General features: G+C 58.3%; 1 protein-coding gene across 1 annotated transcript in view; it reads right to left on the reverse strand.

Moving 5' to 3' along the window:
- Positions 1-18,079, reverse strand: part of TAB3 (TGF-beta activated kinase 1 (MAP3K7) binding protein 3) — a 28,435-nt gene that overhangs the window by 8,441 nt on the left and 1,915 nt on the right. The window contains 8 exon segments of the mRNA XM_038757468.1: positions 3,829-3,989; positions 4,918-5,974; positions 5,976-6,054; positions 6,056-6,411; positions 9,426-9,624; positions 12,406-12,522; positions 13,620-13,657; positions 16,452-16,579. Of these exon segments, the coding sequence (XP_038613396.1) occupies positions 3,829-3,989; positions 4,918-5,974; positions 5,976-6,054; positions 6,056-6,411; positions 9,426-9,527 (1,755 nt within the window). The 5' untranslated portion in view covers positions 9,528-9,624; positions 12,406-12,522; positions 13,620-13,657; positions 16,452-16,579.

The following is an 18,079-nucleotide window of genomic DNA, read 5'->3' on the forward strand; positions in this document are numbered from 1 at the left end:
CCTCTGACTCCCAAGCCTGTGCTCATCTCACTAGGCCACGCTGCTTCTCTACGAGGATGGATTTCAATTTCACCCCCACCTTTCTTCTTGGATCACGGGAGGAGACCAGAAAACCCTAATCGGAAAAAGGCACTCACTCCACTAACTAGGTATCAGTAAAACCAATGATGACGACAAAAAAAACCACAAAACAAACCTAACAGGGAATGGAGTCTAAGAAGGAAAACTCCTATAGGAGAAGACCCAGTCCCTGTCTCGAGGAGCACTCTCTGGAAATGCTGGGGGCGAGGACATCTTTTGGCACGACGGACGGATGGACGTGGGGAGCGCTACGTGTAATTCCCCTGCGCTTCAATCTGGGACTTGTTCTTGTCGAAGGTGTGGTTTAAAGGGGACGGCTAAAATCCCAAGTTTCCAACTGAGCTCGCCGCGGGGTAGGGAGGGGGTCCCCACATCTAATACAGGCTAACAGAAATACTGGAAATGACCGTGTCCACCCCTGTTTCTGTTGTCCTTGCCACAAGGCCAGGGTACCATCCCATCGCAGCATGGTGCGAGCTGTCTCCGCCCGGCCGTCCTGTGCCCCTGACCTCCTCTTCCTGCCTCAGTGCCGTCTCGTCGTTTCCTCTTCCAGCCCGTCCCGGCGGCCCTAACCCAAACCGGAGCTCCACGGGAAGAGGAAGAGAACGCGCCTGATCCGCTGGGAAGGTTTCTCCCCACCTTCATTTCCACAGGACCCAACTTTCGGGCTCGTTGAGAACTTGCTAAGGACACCCTGTGTCCTCTGCCGGACACAGGCGGCGGGTCTGAAGCATGGACGGACGGAGTAGAGCCAGCCGGTGAAACGGAAAATGACTTTTTCCGCTCGGGGAGAATTCACGTAGTCTACCTTCCGAATTCCCATACAATAACCAGTCAGAGAGTGTGGCTTTGGACAGCCCTCCTTCTTAATATGAAGCTTTCTCTCGGGCTCAACCTGTCGGGGTGGATTCTGATAACCCAGAGAAACCCTCTGGCCCAGTTCAGGGGCAGGCAAATCACCCTGGCCTAACAAGGAAAGGGAGAAGGAGGACTGAAGAGCAGGGAGAGAGACTAAAAACGGAAAGAAAGCCCGACCGAAAATGCACAAGACAAAAAAAAAAAAAAAAAAAACCACCCGAAAGGAAGACAAACTCCCGCCAAAAAAAAATCGGACGGTAAGTTACGACCATCAGAGAGAAACGCAACATGACGTGACCGGCACTTACCGCTCAGCCTTGTTCAGACGGGACGGGGAGGAAAGGGTGGACCCGGAGAGGACCGGGGTGGCCAGAACCCGACCTGGCTCCCTTGACTTAGTCCGGCCCAAAAGCTTCTGGCCGATATCTGACCCAAGTTCCGGATTAGGTTTTCTGTTTTTTCCATAGGCAGCCGACTGCGGCCTCTTCGTCTCCAGGAGGAAGCGAGCTGCTTTTCTTTTTTGGCAGAGCAAAGCGAAACACTTCCTCCTCTGGCTCTGTGGCCCACGGTGCCCAAGGCCGCCAGCGAGGACTTCCACCCTCTCTCCGGGCCGTTCAGGGAGCCGCCCCGGCTAGCTGACGAGGACGGCTCGGGGCGGCAGGGGGGCAGAAGGAATTGTGGCTTATGGAGAGCCACGGCCCTGGGAGAAGCCCTGGCGGGAGGAGCTGTAGGCCCGGGCCCCTGGATGTGGCGTGAGGGACCCCGAGGAAGGGTGAGGACTAGGTTTCCACTCGGGACGGCCCAGGCGGGGCTGGAGAAACGGAGAGTCTTTCGATGGCGTGGCAGAGTACGGTCCGCTCCTGCTTCCTTTCTTCACAGAGGAAACCGGCCATTCCCTGGGGGCCATTTCTCCTCTCCACTGGATCCCTCGCACGACAGAGACAACGCTTCGATCAGCCACGCCCACCGCAACGTCCAGACTCGGGCGGTGGGTCCGTCCCCGTTTTCCCCAGTGAATATTCCCCGATTTTGACTGGTTCCGCCGGTAACGGCTCTGAAGAAACCCTGCTTTTCCGGAGAACTTTTCCAACTGGGGAGGTTGGGGGTGGTGGTGGAGCCGCACTCCGAGAAACAGGTCACTGTCACCTTCTGACCAATTCCCAGCCCACCCACGGGCTGGCCCTCTGTCCTATGTCCAGCCAACTTGGAAAATCCAGAAGACAACTAGTGGGTTAGCAACCATTTGTTTCTACTAATCGCTTTTGCAGACACATTCGTTCGCATGCTCGGTCGTTTCGGAAGGCTCCAAGAGCACCCGGCAGCCTTTGACACGTACAGAGAAAGGGCTCGGGCAACTCCCGGGACCAGAGAAGCTGGGCTAACTGTGGCCCACGTCCCACCTCCGCAGATGGAAAGTGCTAGCTCAAGGGAAGCTACCCTTGCATCAGACCACCCATCCACCCGACTGGAGGACCTGGGGGGCGGCGTGGGAGGTCTTCCCTGCTTCACATCCCAACTACGGAGAGGAGAGTGGGGGCGGGCGGAATCCTCAAGAAGACCAAACTGGCCCTCCACTCCCCTCTCAGACAGCTCCAACGCATCATGAGGGACCACCCCTTTCCTTATGCCCACGACGCCACTCCCTCTGAGGCCGCTCTCCTCACTCCTTGGCCCTCCTTGGGATTTTCTACTCGGTTTAGCTCCCTGCCACCTCCCAGGGCCAGCGAGTGTCCGTCCCCGACCGAGTCCCGCGGTTGCAAGACGGGGGGTGGGAGCGTCGGCCGCACGAGCCGCCACCCCCAATCGCGTCCCCTCACGGCCCGCGGCCTTCCAGGTGCCACAGCTTCAGACTTGCCCACCTGTCCCGTTTCGGCAACGTCTTCCGCCCCGCCCCGGCCTCCCAGATCCTGCTGGAGAAGGCTCCTCCCACGCTCGCCCATGCCACCTTCGACCATCACTTCGAACATCACTGCTCTCTCTCTCCCCTCCAAGCGTCCAGCCCAGTCCGGAACCCATCCGTGTTTCCTGGACAAACGCTGGCTCCGACCCCGCTCCCCACTCAGGGACCCCGGTCCACGGCACTTCCCGGCGCTCGAGGCGAGCTCCAACACCCCTCTAGTTACGGGACGACAACTCCAGCTTCTCTCCTCTACATTCAGTCCTGCCCAGAGGAAATCACCTGAGGAGGCTGGGGATTTGGAGAAGCAACGTGGCTCAGTGGAAAGAGCCTGGGCTTTGGAGTCAGAGGTCATGGGTTCAAATCCCGGCTCCCCCACTTGTCAGCTGTGTGACTTTGGGCAAGTCATTTAACTTCTCTACACCTCGGTTACCTCATCTGTAAAATGGGGATTAAAACTGTGAGCCCCCTGTGGGACAACCTGATCACCTTGTAACCTCCCCATCGCTTAGAACAGCGCTTTGCACATAGTAAGCACTTAATAAATGCTCTCATTATTACTATTATTATTTGGAAATGAGCTTAAAGCAACGGCCCCCAACACTAGAAACAGAAGCTGAGAGGAGGCCTGGGGTCATTCTCTCCGGGTGGGAATTCAGTTGGGAGGAAGGTAAGCGCTAAGCGGACTGATCGACTTCAAGTCCAAAGAAGAATCCAGCCCAACAATCTCTCTGTCGTCACGAGTGGCTTTTCGGCGTTGACAAGAAGCCTTCCCTTTAGGGACGCATCCAAGAGATGCCCGAAGCCCGGAGAAGCGAGGCCCGAGCCACCTCCCCGCCGGCCCCAACTCCTCCGACGGTATCTCCCGGGCACTGGAAGCGTCTCCCCAGACGGACGCGCCCGTTGGCGCCCGCCAGGATGGAAGGAAGGGGGGGCGGGGAGGATGGACCGGGTGACGGGTTGGGGGTCGGCCCGCGCGTCCCGGGGCTTACCGTGGGGATGGCGGTGGTGCAGCTGACCCTCCTGAGGCGCCTCTGAATCAGGTGGTGCTCCATCCCGTTCACTTCTGACTTCAGCCGCTCCAGCTCCTCCTTCTCCAGCTTCAGCTGCTTGGCCAGCCTCTCCATGCGGGCTCGCTGATGCAAAAGCAAAGCTAGACGGCGGGCAGACAACGCACAACGGGCCAACCCGTCAATCCCACCAGAGAGGGGCTGAAAAGGGCCCGCCCCCAGGGAGCCGCGAGGCTCCCCGATGCCCAGACCCGCCGCGTTTCCTCGAGCGAGCCAACAGCTTTTTCCCCGGGTTCAAGGCTACCACGGGGCCGTCTTTCAGGTTCATCACCGCATTCCCCTCTCAAGGAGGGCTCCTGCACAAAGTACGCACCCGCAACCTGACCCCGGCTCTTCGACGCCACCCGATTTCCCTTCCCCTCAAGACTGTATGCTCCTTGTGGGCAGGGATCGCGATCACCAACTTTTTTTTTTTAACGGCATTCGTTACGCGCTTACGATCTGCCAGGCGTTCTACTAGGCACTGGGGTAGGTACCACCAAATCGGGTGGGACGTAGTCCCTGTCCCACGTGGGGCTCACAGTCTTAACCCCCGTTTTAGAGATGAGGTAACGGAGACCCAGGGAAGTGAAATGACTTGCCCGAGGTCACCCGGCAGACAAGCGGCGAAGCCGGGATTAGAACGCAGGTCCTTCTGAATCCCAGGCCCGTACTCCATCCACTGGGCTACGCTGCACCCCTAACTCCGTTATACTGTACTCTCGGAAGAACCCAGTACGGTGCTCGGCCCAGAGAAAACGCTCAGAAAACACCACTGATTGAGAGATTCGCCTTGCCCATCAACCTCCCCCACCGAGCTGCTTTAAGAAAAAAATGAACACGATAAAAAAAACGCTTGATTTCGGGTGCAAGGCGTCTGGGAGGGGGGGTTCCGCGGCCGAAGAGCCCGGGAAGGCCACGGGTCGGCTCCCGCCGCCAGGCCTCGACTTCGGGGACGGGGCTCCTCGGGGCGCGGAGCGGGGAGGGGAGGCCGAGGACCGCGGGGGCCTCCGGGCCGGACCGGCCCCTCACCTTGCGTGTAGGCGTAGTCGTCCGAGCCGGAGCTGCACGTCCTCTGGTACCTGTGGGCCCCGGGCTCGCCGCCGGGCCGCGGGCCCACGGAGATGGGCTGGATGGGCTCCGGCGCGGCCGAGCGCTCCTCTTGGTCCACCAGATTCAGGAGGTTCTCGGGCGCGGCGCGGCCCACGGTGATCTTGAAGACGGCCGTGGGGTTGGGCGGGGCGCGGGGCAGCGGGGCGGGCCCGCTGGGCTGCGGCGTGTAGGTGATGTAGACGGGGCTGGCCCCGAAGGGGGGCTTGGGCGGGCCGGCCGCGGCCCGCGACGGGGAGCCGGCCGGGGGCGGGGCGGCCCCGTAGAGCGGGTGCGGGGTCCGCGGGGAGGGCTGGGTGCCGCTGGGCGACGGGCTCCGGTTGGCGCCCACCCCGGCCCGGCCCGACGGCTCCACCGTGATCTCGATCTTCTTCATGGAGCCCTTGCCCAGCCCCGCCACGGCGTAAGGGACGTAGGAGACCGAGTGGGCCCCCTGCTTCTGGTAGCCGGCCGGGGGCGGCGGGGGCGGCGGCGGCGGGGGCGGCGGCTGGTACGGGGCCGCCGGGGCCGCCGGGCCGGGCCCGGGGGGCACGAAGACGTGGGCGCTCTGGTGGCCCAGCGCCGCCGCCGCCGCCTGCCCCTGGTGCTGGGGGGAGCCGAAGGGCGACGGGCACTGGGAGGAAGGCGGGGACCGGAAGGCGGACTGCCCCAGCGGGGGCTGCTTCGGGGGGTACTGCGAAGGCTGGAAGCCGGCCGGGTGCGGGTAGAGGGGCGGCAGCGGGCGGGGGCCGTAGTGGGGGAGCGGGCCCTGCGGGGAGGGCTGCCAGGGGCCGGGCTGGGGCCCCTGCCGGGCCGGGGAGCCCTGGGACGCCTGCCGGATGTAGATGGAGCCGGGGGCCCCGTAGAGGCTGCTGGGGAGCGGGGGCCGGATCTGCACCGACCGGCCGCCGCCCTGCCCGGCCGGCACGTTCTGGGACACGGTCACCGTGATGGGGTTCGTGCCGTAGCGAGGCACGTGGGCGTAGGGGGGCGGCGGGGGGCGGGGCCGGCGGGGGCGAGGGCCCGGGGAGGCCGGGCGGCGGGGCGGCCGCGGGCGCCTGCGGCGGCGGGGGTGGCGGCCGCGTTCCGGTTCTGCTCGTTCGTGAAAAACGGGTTGTAGCCGGGGGAGGCGGCGGCGGCCGCCCCCAGGGCCGGGGCCGAGTGCGGTTCCTGCACCAGGCAGATGAGCTGCTTCCCCGGGCCCGGCCCCGGGGGCTCCACGTGCCCTTCGCTGGTGCTGTGGACCAGCGCCCGGGCGCCGTTCAGCTGGGCGCCATCCACCGAGGGGTAGCCGCCCGCCGGGTGGATGCCCAGGTTGATGTGCAGCAGGCGGTTCCGGTTCATCCGGCTGTCCTCCGGGCTGTGGTACTCCACGTACAGGTACTTACTGCTCTCCTGCGCCAGGGCCCGGCAACAGGCCGCCAGGTTGTTGTTGTTCTGTGAGGAGAGGGACAACGGGCGCTCTGCCGTCACCCGCTCGATGCCACCCCGCCACCCACCCATGAGACCTGTGGGGAGGTAGGGAGGGACGGAGAGAGGGAGGGCCCTTCTGACTCTACTGGAATGTGCCCAGGTGCCAGGCATGCCAAGGTCTCCAACAAAGGCCGTGGAGGATGATGACGGCCGATTACACAATGTTAAGGACCCTTAGGGCCGGTGGAACCCGAAGGCACGGCGAGACGCCAGCCATCTAATACACTTCCCCAAAATGGAACTGGGGATTCGAGAAAGGGCCCCATCGGAGGAGGTCAGAGATTCTTGGAAAACCACGGCGGTCCCTGCTACTTCCTCTTTAATCCACCAATCGAGGGTATCTACCACACAACTGAGTGCAGAGCAGACCACTGTATCAAGTGGCAGAAGGGGTCCCTGGCCTCAAACGGGGGAGTCGGGGTGATGTAAACTATTTACAGAGAAGGGGAGCAACTGGAAAAACAGACACACACGTTGGGTAGTAAGTACGAGGGAGATAAAAATGATATATTCTGTCAAGAAACAGAATTCGTAAACCAAAATGGACTTGGGAACCAGGGGTGACTGCTGGGTTCCCACCCTCAGGATCTGGGGGGTGGTGGGGTGCTTAATCAGGGAAGGCTTCCTGGTAGAAGTGGGGTTTCGGAAGGGATTTGATGTCAGGGAAAGCTGGGGACTGGGGAATCCCAAGGCGAAGGAGTCCCAACCAGGAGGATGGGTGTCAGCAAGAGGTCAGGGTGGTGGGGGGGGGGGGGGGGGGGGGGGGGGGGGGGTAAAGAGCCGTAAGCAAGGTCACAGGGCAAAGTTCATCCTGGGAGGAGCTAAAGAATCGCTTCTTTCACGATTGGCACTAAGGAAGAATTTTCTATACCCCATAGGGTGTGTTCATCAGCACCTGACAAACAGGCTCCAAATTCAAATCACCCGGGACGGGTCAGAAGCGTCCCGCGGCCTCAACTTGGCGGCTCTCTGCCCTCGGGGAGAACCCAACTCCAACCAGGATGTACAGATGCGGGCCTTCCCCCTGACTTTCCCGTCACCGCAGACGGCCCCACTCTCCCTCCCGTCTCACAAGCCCGTAACCTTGGCGATGGCCTCGACTCGTCTCTCTCCTTGAACCCACAGACACGATCTGTCAGTTCAACCTTCGCGACATGGCTAAAATCCGCCTTCTCCTCCCTATCCAAACCGCTACCCTTAGCCTATCCCGCTCTAACGCGTCAGTCTCCTTGCTGACCGCCCTGCCATCTGTCTCTCCCCACTCCAGTGCATGCTTCGCTCTGTGCCCGGATCATTCCTCTACAAAAACGTTCAGTCCATGTCTCCTCGCTCCTCGAGGACCTCCAGGGGTTGCCCACCCCCCTCCGCATCAACTTTAAAACTGAAATAAACTCCTCACCATCAACTTTAAAGCACTCAGCCGGCCCTCTTACCTCACCTTGCTGCTCTACTACAAAAAGCCAGCCCACACACTTCACACCTCTAACGCCAACCTACTCACTGTACCTCGATCTCGTCTACCTCGCCGCCGAACCCTCGCCCACGTCCTGCCTCTGGCCTGCAATGGCCTCCCTCCCTCTTCATATCCGACAGACAGTGACTCTCCCCGCCTTCAAAGCCTTAATGAAGGCCCATCTCCTCCAAGAGGCCTTCCCTGACTAAACCTCTTCTCCCACTCCCTTCTGTGTCGTCCTGACTTGTTCTGTTCCTTCGGCCCTCCCTCGGACCCATAGCACTCACGTACACATCAGTCATTTTTTTTAATTAATATCCGTCTCCCTCTCTACACTGCACGTTTGTTGTGGGCAGGGAATACGTCCGGCAACTCTGTTATACTGTACACCCCCAAGTGCTCAGTAGAGTGCTCTGCCCACGCCGTAAAGGCTCTATAATATAAATATTATCAGAGTGAACCTCAAACTCTCCACGAGCCGTCCGCACCCGCGGCTGTTTAACAGCAGAACCGAGCAGAGGGACGATCCGAAAAAGTCCAACAGAGAATCCAAGCCAGATCACGAGGGCGGTGGAGCACACTACACAGCTAATTGTGGTCCCGAGATCCATCGGGGGCCTCCTGAATGCCCCAGGAGGCGGCCGCTTTGGACCAAGAAGGGGCCTACAAGCAGCGTCCTGGGGAAGGTGGCTCCTTGGGCTGATGAGGAGGTAGGCTGGCGGGTGTCAGGAGCGGGACTGAGGGCAGTATAAGCAGGAACGGACTTGCCTTCTGCCTCACATTCCCCTCTATGAGAGGGGCATCTCCAGACCCCTGGCCCACTTCCCCGGGGACACAGCTGTGGTCTTTCGGATGGGGGGGCGGGGAGGAGGTCCCCAAGGAAGTCGGGGTCGAGAGAGGCAGATGGGTGGCAAGTAGAAGGGGCGTCTGGAGGAGTGGAGAGTAGCCACGTGGGCCTTTCTCCCCACTTCCTCAACACTCATCTATCCATGCCTGTCCAATGGACTGTCCATTCTTCACGCGGGACTGTGAGGTTTCAATCGAGGGCATGCCCCACCCCGGCTCCTAGTAACTACGGCTCTACCGTCTGTGTCCCCCACCAGCCCGTAAAACCAAGAGCGGGGAGCACGCCTCCCGACAGTACAGCACTCTTCCAAGTGCTCACTCGGGTGCTCCGCACACCGTATCCCCCTCAATAAATACCACTGATCCATCAGCTGACTCTACTGCCCTCTCCCAAGCGCCTACCACAGTGCCCGGCACTCGGCGAGGACTCAGTAAATCCCACTGGACGTGTGCTTGGACACGAATGAGGAACGAACGGCCGCATTAAAGACGGCATTCTCGGATTCTGGTCCAGAGAGAGAACCGGCAGGAAGGTCCGTGGGGGGCTTTTCCAGTTCCCTCCCCTCCCCAAGCGTCTGCGAGCTGGCGGAGCAGTGAGAGCGGGCCCCGGCCCTGACCCCGACCGGGCCCGGGGCGGGCAGGAGCGACGGCCAAGCGGGCGGCAGAGGAGGCCACGTACCTGCAGCATGCACTGGGACACCACGCCCTCGGGGATCTCGGGGAAACGCTGCCGGAGGTTGTGGAGCACCTGGCCGTCCAGCTGCGGGCCGCTCTGCGCCATGCCAGCCGGCCACCCCGACGGGTCCGGGGGAGGCGGGGAGAGGGCGTCAAACGGCCTTCTGGCGGAAGAGGTCTTCTGACGCTGCCGCCGTCATTTTCTGCAGAGGGAAAGGAGCAACAGGCACCCGGTCCCCTGCCGCCCTCTCACCGAGGGCGAGCCTGGGCCAGAGAGTCGGAGGACCTGAGTACTAATCCCGGCTCTGCCGCTCGTCTGCTGGGTGACCTGGGGCCTGTCGCTTCACTTCTCTGGGCCTCGGTTTCTTTGACTGTAAAATGGGGACTCGACACCTATTCCCAACTTCTGCCGAGACTGAGCGCCCCTTGAAGGAGTTGTTGGGTAGGGACCGTCTCCATATGTTGCCGACTTACACTTCCCAAGCGCTTAGTACAGTGCTCTGCACACAGTAAGCGCTCAATAAATACGACTGAATGAAGGAATGAATGACAGTGACTGTGTCCGACCTAATGCACTTGTACCCAAACGGCCGCTCAGAACGGTGCTTTGACAACTAGTGAGCGCTTAACAGAAATCAGGAAGGCGGCGGCAACGGAGACTCTGCAGCTGGGTCAGCCACACACTCGGGCAAAACCAAGTAACTCTAGAGACTTCATTCATTTGATCATGCTTACTGAGCGCTTATTGTGTGCAGAGCACTGTACTGAGCGCTTGGGAGAGTACAATGCGACAGTAAACGGACACCTTCCTTGCCCACAACAAGACTGCAGTTTAGGGGGGAGACGGACTAATAATAATAATAATAATAATGATGGCATTTATTAAGTGCTTACTATGTGCACAGCACTGTTTTAAGCGCTGGGGGAGATACAAAGCGATCAGGTTGTCCCACGGGGGGCTCACAGTCTTAACCCCCATCTTTACAGATGAGGGAACTGAGGCACTGAGAAGTGAAGTGACTTGCCCAGAGTCACACAGCTGACAAGTGGCGGAGTCGGGATTTGAACCCATGACCTCTAACTCCAAAGCCCGGGCTCTTTCCACTGAGCCGCGCTGCTTCGCTGTCCTCGACGGTACGTTTTCAGAGTCTCTGCTTCTGGCGGGCGGCAGGGGTTGAGAGGAGCTGCCGGGGGGCCCCGTCCCCTCCCCGGACTGACAAAGGAACGTGCCTGTTAGACTGCCACGGCACACTCTCCCCAGTGCTTAGTGCAGTGTTCTGCACACAGTAAGCTCTCAACAAATACGGCTGACTGACCGAGAAGAGGTCAGCGAGCAAAAAGTGCCAGCTTGCTTGCCGTTCCCGGGGCCGTTTATCTGTTGGGAAAACCATCGGCTGACCTGGGCCTTTTCTGATTCAGTCCAAGTAAAGGGAAAGCCCGCTAGCTCCTAAAAAAGGGGTCACGGTTCTCTCTGATGCCCAATGCTTTAGCCCGACGCTGCGTGCCCTGTCACGTGACCGCCTGCCACGCCAATGGAGGGATACGCCCCATTCCTACCTGCTGGAAAAAAGGTTTTCGGCAAGCCCACGGCGGCTGGGTGTGGGCTTGGCAGACAGAGCACGCACGGAAAATAATCTCCACGGTGACTGGCTTGTTTATGGGAAGTTGAGGTTCTGATACTTGTATTCTGTACTGCGATCGCCCAGGGGGGCCTGCAGGTTGAGGGTCTCGAGACCTCATTTTTCAGGGGTGAAATGGGGACCTGCCCGGCGTCTCGACAGGCTTGGCGGGCCACTTGTACCATTCGGCCAAGCTCTCCGTCACCGACACTCCCCGCCCCAGGACGCCCTCCCGGAACTCGCGACCAACTGACCCCCAGGATTCTCAGGAACAGATGCCCTCCAGCTAAGGGGAGGGGACTCTCTCCTGCAGTTCAGAAAGCCCAGCAGCGTGGCTGATCTCCAACAGGAGAACAGAACGAAGGGACGGCAGCCAACGGGGTTCGCACGGCTCCGTGCCCGAGAGACAACGGATCACAGGCTCAGTCATCCCGCCTGCCCGCCCTCCACCAGCCTGAGCAGTGGCGGCTACTCTCTGGCCGCTCCTGTCCTAAGGCCGAGAGCTCAGCTCACCTCCCGCCATGGGGGCCCTTGATTCCCTCGCCCGGTGCTTCCTCCCATCCCGTCCCTGCCCTGGGAGCATTTTACAATGGTATCGTCGGCCCTCCCCTACTTCCTCCTCTCTGTGCGCTCCCCTCCGCTAGACTGTCTGCTCCTCGAGGGCATGGGGTTGTGTCTTCTAATGCTAATGGACTCTCCCAAGCGCTCTGGCCAGTATTCTGCACATTTTATTTATCTCCATGCATTGAAGATGAAGTACTTATTACCTGGAACACTCAGAGCACGATTTTCTAAGCAACCTATATCCCCACCCCCCTCATTATTAGGCAGCAGACTGGAGATTTCCCTTGGTCTCAGAGACTCCAGCAATCTGGTTCCAAAAGCTGCATAACCCAATGACTGATTTTTCTCCCTAGCTGTTAATGGTGGCAGAAAGATGGCAAGGCCATACGGCTCTCCAGAGTAATTGGTGGAGGGGAGAATTCAGAATTCAAAGAATCCAATCGATCATATTTATTGAGCGCTTATTGTGTACAGAGCACCATACTAAGCACTTAGGAGAGTACAATGTTATGGAGCTGACAGTCACGTTCCCAGGCCATGACGAGCTCAGTCTAGAGGACTGTAAAGAAGCCACCAAATAGTCAGAAACAAGGTTCCCGGTCCCTGCACGCTTCTTCCTTCCTCCCCACCTAAACTGGGGGAATCGCACCTTCCTTCTCTAGACTGTAAGTTGCTTGTGGGCAGGAAACGGGTCTACCCATTCTGCCGCAGTGAACTCTCTCAAGCGCTCGATACATATCGCTGACTGACAGATGGATGGCGGAGTCTTTCCACACCCATGAGGAACTTAGAAGCACTCACCTCGTCTCCAATACGGCGCTCCGCTACACGACTGCGTCTCCTGGCGCGCTTCCCCTCGGTTTCCGGACGGGTTGGAATCGTCAGAAGGACGGGCCCGAATTCCGCCGCCGCCGTGCTCTAGCCGAAAAGCATCGTGACGATCCACGTTACGGCACAGATGGCTTCCGCTTTGATCAAGTACATCCCCACTTCCGCCCCGACAGACACACCGCCATTCATTCATTCATGCATGCACGCAGCAGCCGGGCGTGTGGATCTATATATATAGGACAACTCAATCTATAAATAGGGATAGAACGAGTTGTCCTTTGTAGTCCCAGAGAGCACTGACAGCAAAAATCGACCCCATTCGGAGCAATGGACCCATTGCTACCCAACTAGCTCTTGTTGCTCTGCACAATCTAAACTTTTAGATTTATTATTATTATTATTATTGTCATCATCATCATCTCTCTCTCCTCCCCGACTCTCTCCCCCGGGACTCCCTCGCCCACCGCACATATCCAACAGTTCCCATTCCTCCTCGTACTCATGACCCTCCTGAAATCCCACCTTGTCCAACAAGACTTCTTCCCTGATTAACTCCAAATCTCCTGCATCCTAATAGTCCAACAGCCAGCTTTAGTGCCGACAATGACGTATACCCATTCTCGGCGTGTGTAGCTCCAAAGTTTTAGTGTGAGTACTCTTCCTTGTCCTATTTCTCTGACTGTCTCCCCCATTAGAGGACAAGCTCCTAGTGGCAGGCACCTGCTGTGTTTTTCCAATCAATCAATCAATCAATTGTATTTATTGAGCGCTTACTGTGTGCAGAGCACTGTACTAAGCGCTTGGGAAGTACAAGTTGGCAACATACAGAGACAGTCCCTACCCAACAGTAGGCTCACAGTCTAGAAGGGGGAGACAGAGAACAAAACCAAACATATTAACAAAATATTAACAACCAAAATCAGGTTGGACACGGTCCCTGTCCCGCGTGGGGCTCACAGTCTTAATTCCAAGGGCACTGCCCCTGGTATGTATTCAAATACCATTATTACGACCACCCCAACCACAGTAAGAGATAACAATAGTAATAATGGCATTTATTAAGCGCTTACTATGTGCAAAGCACTGTTCTAAGCGCTAGAGATCTAGAACTAGATCTAAGATCTAGATCTTAGAGATCTAGACCTAGATCTAAGAGATCTAGTCCCTGCCCTTACAGGACTTACAATTTAATGAGGACGTCTCGCAGGTAGAAACTGCAGACCTACAGAGGGAACAGAAGGAAAAAGAGAGAGTTATAATATGCTGAAACGATGGAAAAAATAAGCCAACTCATCAATGGGGTACCTAAAGCGACATCTATCCCAGGGCTCAAGGAGGCTGTGTAGCAGAAAACCAGGGGTGGGGTGCGGGTTTCTTGGAGGAGATGGGTTTTCAGGCGGGCTTTGAAACCGATGTGGTCGTGGCCTGTCGGATATGGAGCAGAGCCCTGGTCCTGGGCTTGGTACAGGAAGCAGATGAGCTCTGGAACAGCTGGGAAGAGGCCGAGCCGGGAGGAGCGGGTGCCGGGGGTGGATGCGTCCGATGGGGTGAACTGGGGGAGAGCCCCTCGACCGACCTGAAAGCTGCAGCTCGAGGCAGGAGGTGACCGGCGGACGCCTCTGAGGCGGGAAGAACGATGTTCCGACAGGCCGATTTGGGTTCGTGAAGAAAAAATGCTCCGTCTTAAAAATGTAACTAAGGCAGGCCAAATATTCCAAACTCGATCTTGCTCCTGCAGCGTGCGTTTCTCCGACCCGCGGGGAGGAAGCTTGGTTATCTGCAGCTTCTCCTTTCGGCCCCACAGGCCCAGGCGAACCGTCACGTCCCGCGGAGTGCCCTGCCAACTTTGTTGATGCCGCATGCCACCGGTGGAGCATTCGAGATAAGGGCGCCGCTAAAGGCAGGGGAGCAGAGAACCCGATAAGCGTTACGGCCCTTACCCTTCTGGGTAAAACAGATGAGGAGTTTCTAGCGCAGGACAGAAGGGTACCGTTGATCTCTGAAGAAACACCGGGCCCCCCCCCATGCCGCTCCCCCAACTTTTAAGACCCTTGAAAATCCTCGGTACTTTGCTCCTGCAAATAGAAGTATCAACATTGAGGCCGATTTGGCTCGAAGCCATCTTCCGATCACTAGCAAATGCTCTCAAGGTAACCACGGTCCTAACATCGATAGCCTACGTGCTAGTCCACCAACCCGCGTGGCACCGAAAGTAACCTCTGGGCTGGCAAAAGACACCCTGAGAAAGACTCCGGCACCTGCAGGCCGTGGATCGACGTCGGCCCCGGCTCCAAGTCAGAGACGGGGCATTTTAGAAAACGGCGTTTTTCTGGGCCTCGCGTGGACCCCGGGTGGCCTGAGATTAAAACGCTTCCTAAAGGTGTCGGCGGCTGCGCCGCCGGCGGGGTGGCAATTTGATTTGGAGGTGGGCCAGGCTGGGTTGGGCCGGTACCACGGCCCTGTCGGCGTCCAGACGGGGATGACGATAGGAGTCTCTGCCAGCTGGCCCGGCCGCCCATCCGGCCGGCCCCCGGCCTCTCCTACCCCGCTCCTCTCTTCCTCACTACGCGCTGTCATTCGAACTCAAGACCCGCTTTTTTTTTTTTACAGAAAGCTGATCTGATCACGAAGCAACCCTAGGCCCAGGCCCAACCGGCCCCCAAGCGACCGAGAGGCCTCGGAGGGGGTTGAAGAAGGACACCGAGAACCCGCCTGCCTGGGCCTCCCAGGTAAGCAGCAGCGTGGCTCAGTGGAAAGAGCCCGGGCTTTGGAGTCAGAGGTCATGGGTCCGAATCCCGGCTCTGCCACATGTCTGCTGTGCGACCTTGGGCAAGTCACTTAACTTCTCCGAGCCTCAGTTACCTCATCTGTAAAATGAGGATTAAGACCGTGAGCCCCACGTGGGACAACTTGATCCCATTGTATCCCCCAGCGCTTAGAACAGTGCTTTGCACATAGTAAGCGCTTAACAAATGCCATCATCATCATCATCAAGTCAGTTCTGCCGCTGGCCGTCCTGGGCGGCCGGGACCCGGGGGGGACCGTTTCCCGCCACGGTGGGTCGGTCTGGGCGGCCAAGGCGGCCGTCAGAGCTGTTAGGGTACAGGGGGCTGGGCAGGTATGTGCCCGCCACGGTCCACAACCGAGTGGGCTTCGACGGTCACTACTCCCCTGGTCTGCTGCCCCTCTGGCACTACCACGTGGACTGTCTTCTGACTGTTTCAGGGCGATGCTTCCAGAGCCTGGGCCCGCAATTAGACTTGGATGACTTGGCGTCTTAGGCAGTCGAACGAGACTCTTCGCCGCCTTCCATCGGCGGGGGAAAGACAGCCGACGGCCAGACCGAGCAACGTCCAGGGGAGATCGGACCACCTTCCGCTTCATGTGATCCACCGGGAAGGCCGACGCAAAGGTCCGCTTCGAAGGAGCCCGGCCGTGGGACTCGAACCGGTTCCACGCGCCGTCGGTGCGACTCTTTCCTCCGCCGCGGAGGACGGGCGACGGGTTCCAGAAACTCATCCGTGGCATCCTTCAGATCTCGGGGCCGGATTAATTGCTCTCGTTCCATATTCATTCAATTACCGCTGGCATTCCGCCCTCCCCAATAAATCAGTGCCCTTCTACCAAAAGGTACTGGGACTCAGAAATTCCTTCCTGACTTCAAAGGGCCAGTCTCTCAGGAATGCCGTTTCAACCCGCAGATTTAGGGAGACTTAGACTCCGCTCTCCTCCCCCAGCCGGTACGCGCCAAACAATAGGAGAAACCGAGTGAGGGGGATTTAGGAGTCCGTGGCTTGCGGGATTTGTTCTGAATCCCCGAAAGAGAACCTGGCCGCCGGCAAAAGGGGAGCGTACACGGGTATATCCCGTCAGCCGAGTAACGTGGGCCCCCATCAGAAAAGCTACGCTTTTCGCTGACCGAAATCACGGCCCTCGACAAGTTCTCCCGGCTGTCAGCACTATCCGAAACCGTCGGTGGATTCCGTACGGAGTCTGTACACAGATCAACTCCTTACCTTCGTCGTCGTTCGATCTCCTCGGGATTTGGATCGGGTCCCCCGACGGGTCTGGGCGAGGGAAGCCGAGGTTGACGCGACGCCCTCAGTTGTCGCCGCCGCGTGCGGAGCCCGGTCGCGGTCGACACCTACGAAGACCCGTGAGAGTTAAAACCGGCCCGCCAGTTCTGAAGCCGTTTCCTCTCGCTCGGTTTGAAAGCGTCATTTTCGAGTCAGGGCTGTGGGTCCTAAATGGAAACATCCTGCAACAAGCCTTCACGCCACCCGACGGGGTCTTTTTTCATCTTCCATTATGCGGAGCCGAGCAGAATCCACCGGGGTTTCGAGAAAAGAGAGGAAGTTGTGACAGGCTTTAATTCACAAAATCTTTAAAGCTTTTAACTTCCCGGGCCCCTCTTGGCTAATATTTTCCCCACTAGTCGTTGCCAATTCGCCGTGGTATAAATATTTAATTTCTGAAGCAAAAAGGCATCTTCTGCCTCCTCGCAAGATAAAAAGGCAACGCCGGAGACGGCGACCTATCACACACGCTGTCAGCTTTTCCTTCTCCCCCTTGTGATGCCAAAGAGGACTAAAAATATGAGTTATTCCTCACTAATTGGCTGGCATCGGAGTCCATTCATCATGACGAGTGATCGCCACGGAACGACGCACCCCATTAATGAACTTTTTTTTTTTTTTTAAATTCAATCGGTGCTTTCTGTCAAGAACATCCTCTCAATTTTGAGCCGAGGAAAGGGAAGAATAAACCCTCGGATCCAGCGGGTCTATCGAATGTGCAGACGAGCTGCTGGGGCCTCGTGAGGCAGCGTGGCCAGGTGGAAGGGGCGCGGACCTGAGTTCTAATCCCGGCTCCGCCGGCGGTCTGCTCCGTGACTCCGGGCGAGTCGCTTCACTTCTCTGGGCCTCGGTTTCCTCATCTGTGAAATGGGGAGTGAGACTGTGAGCTCCGTGTGAGACAGGGACTGGGTCTAACCCAACTATCTACCCCAGAGCTTAGTACTGTGCCTGGCACGCAGTAAGTGCTTAACAAATGCCATCATTATTATTACTATTATTATTATGGGCCCTTGGGCCACAAAGCAGGCACAGGCTTAGTAAAGCATTTACTTTTTTCTCACGAGGAGGTTTACTGGAATGGAGGAGCTGTCTAAACAAGGGCTCTCCAACCCTAACCCACCTTTTTCTGCTCATTGTCCCCTTGGGGTCGGCATTATTGTAACCCCCTACCCTGTGAGCTCGTTCTGGGCAGGGAACGTGCCTCCCAACTCTGTTACATCGTCCTCCCCCCGGCCCTTAGAATGCTGTCCTGCGCACGCTAATGGATCGATAAATATATCATTGATTGATAAGGCGGAATTAGAGCTAATGCCATATTCAATGCAAAGAGCCCCACACACGGAGATGCTGGGGACAGATGCAAGTACAAACTCAAGAGGCACGGCGGGGAGGGGGATAAATGGGTCAAGGAGGAGAGGAAGACAGGCCCGAGCCCCCAAGGCCACCCCAGGGCCAGTCAATCAGGCAGCATAATGCAGCGGCTACGGCCCGGGATCCAGAAGGTACTGGGTTCTAATCCCGACTCTGCCACTTGACTCCTGTGTGACCTCCGGCAAGTCACTTCACTT

Source organism: Tachyglossus aculeatus, chromosome 15 (assembly GCF_015852505.1).
Source record: "Tachyglossus aculeatus isolate mTacAcu1 chromosome 15, mTacAcu1.pri, whole genome shotgun sequence".
In the NCBI taxonomy this organism is placed as follows: Eukaryota; Metazoa; Chordata; class Mammalia; order Monotremata; family Tachyglossidae; genus Tachyglossus; species Tachyglossus aculeatus.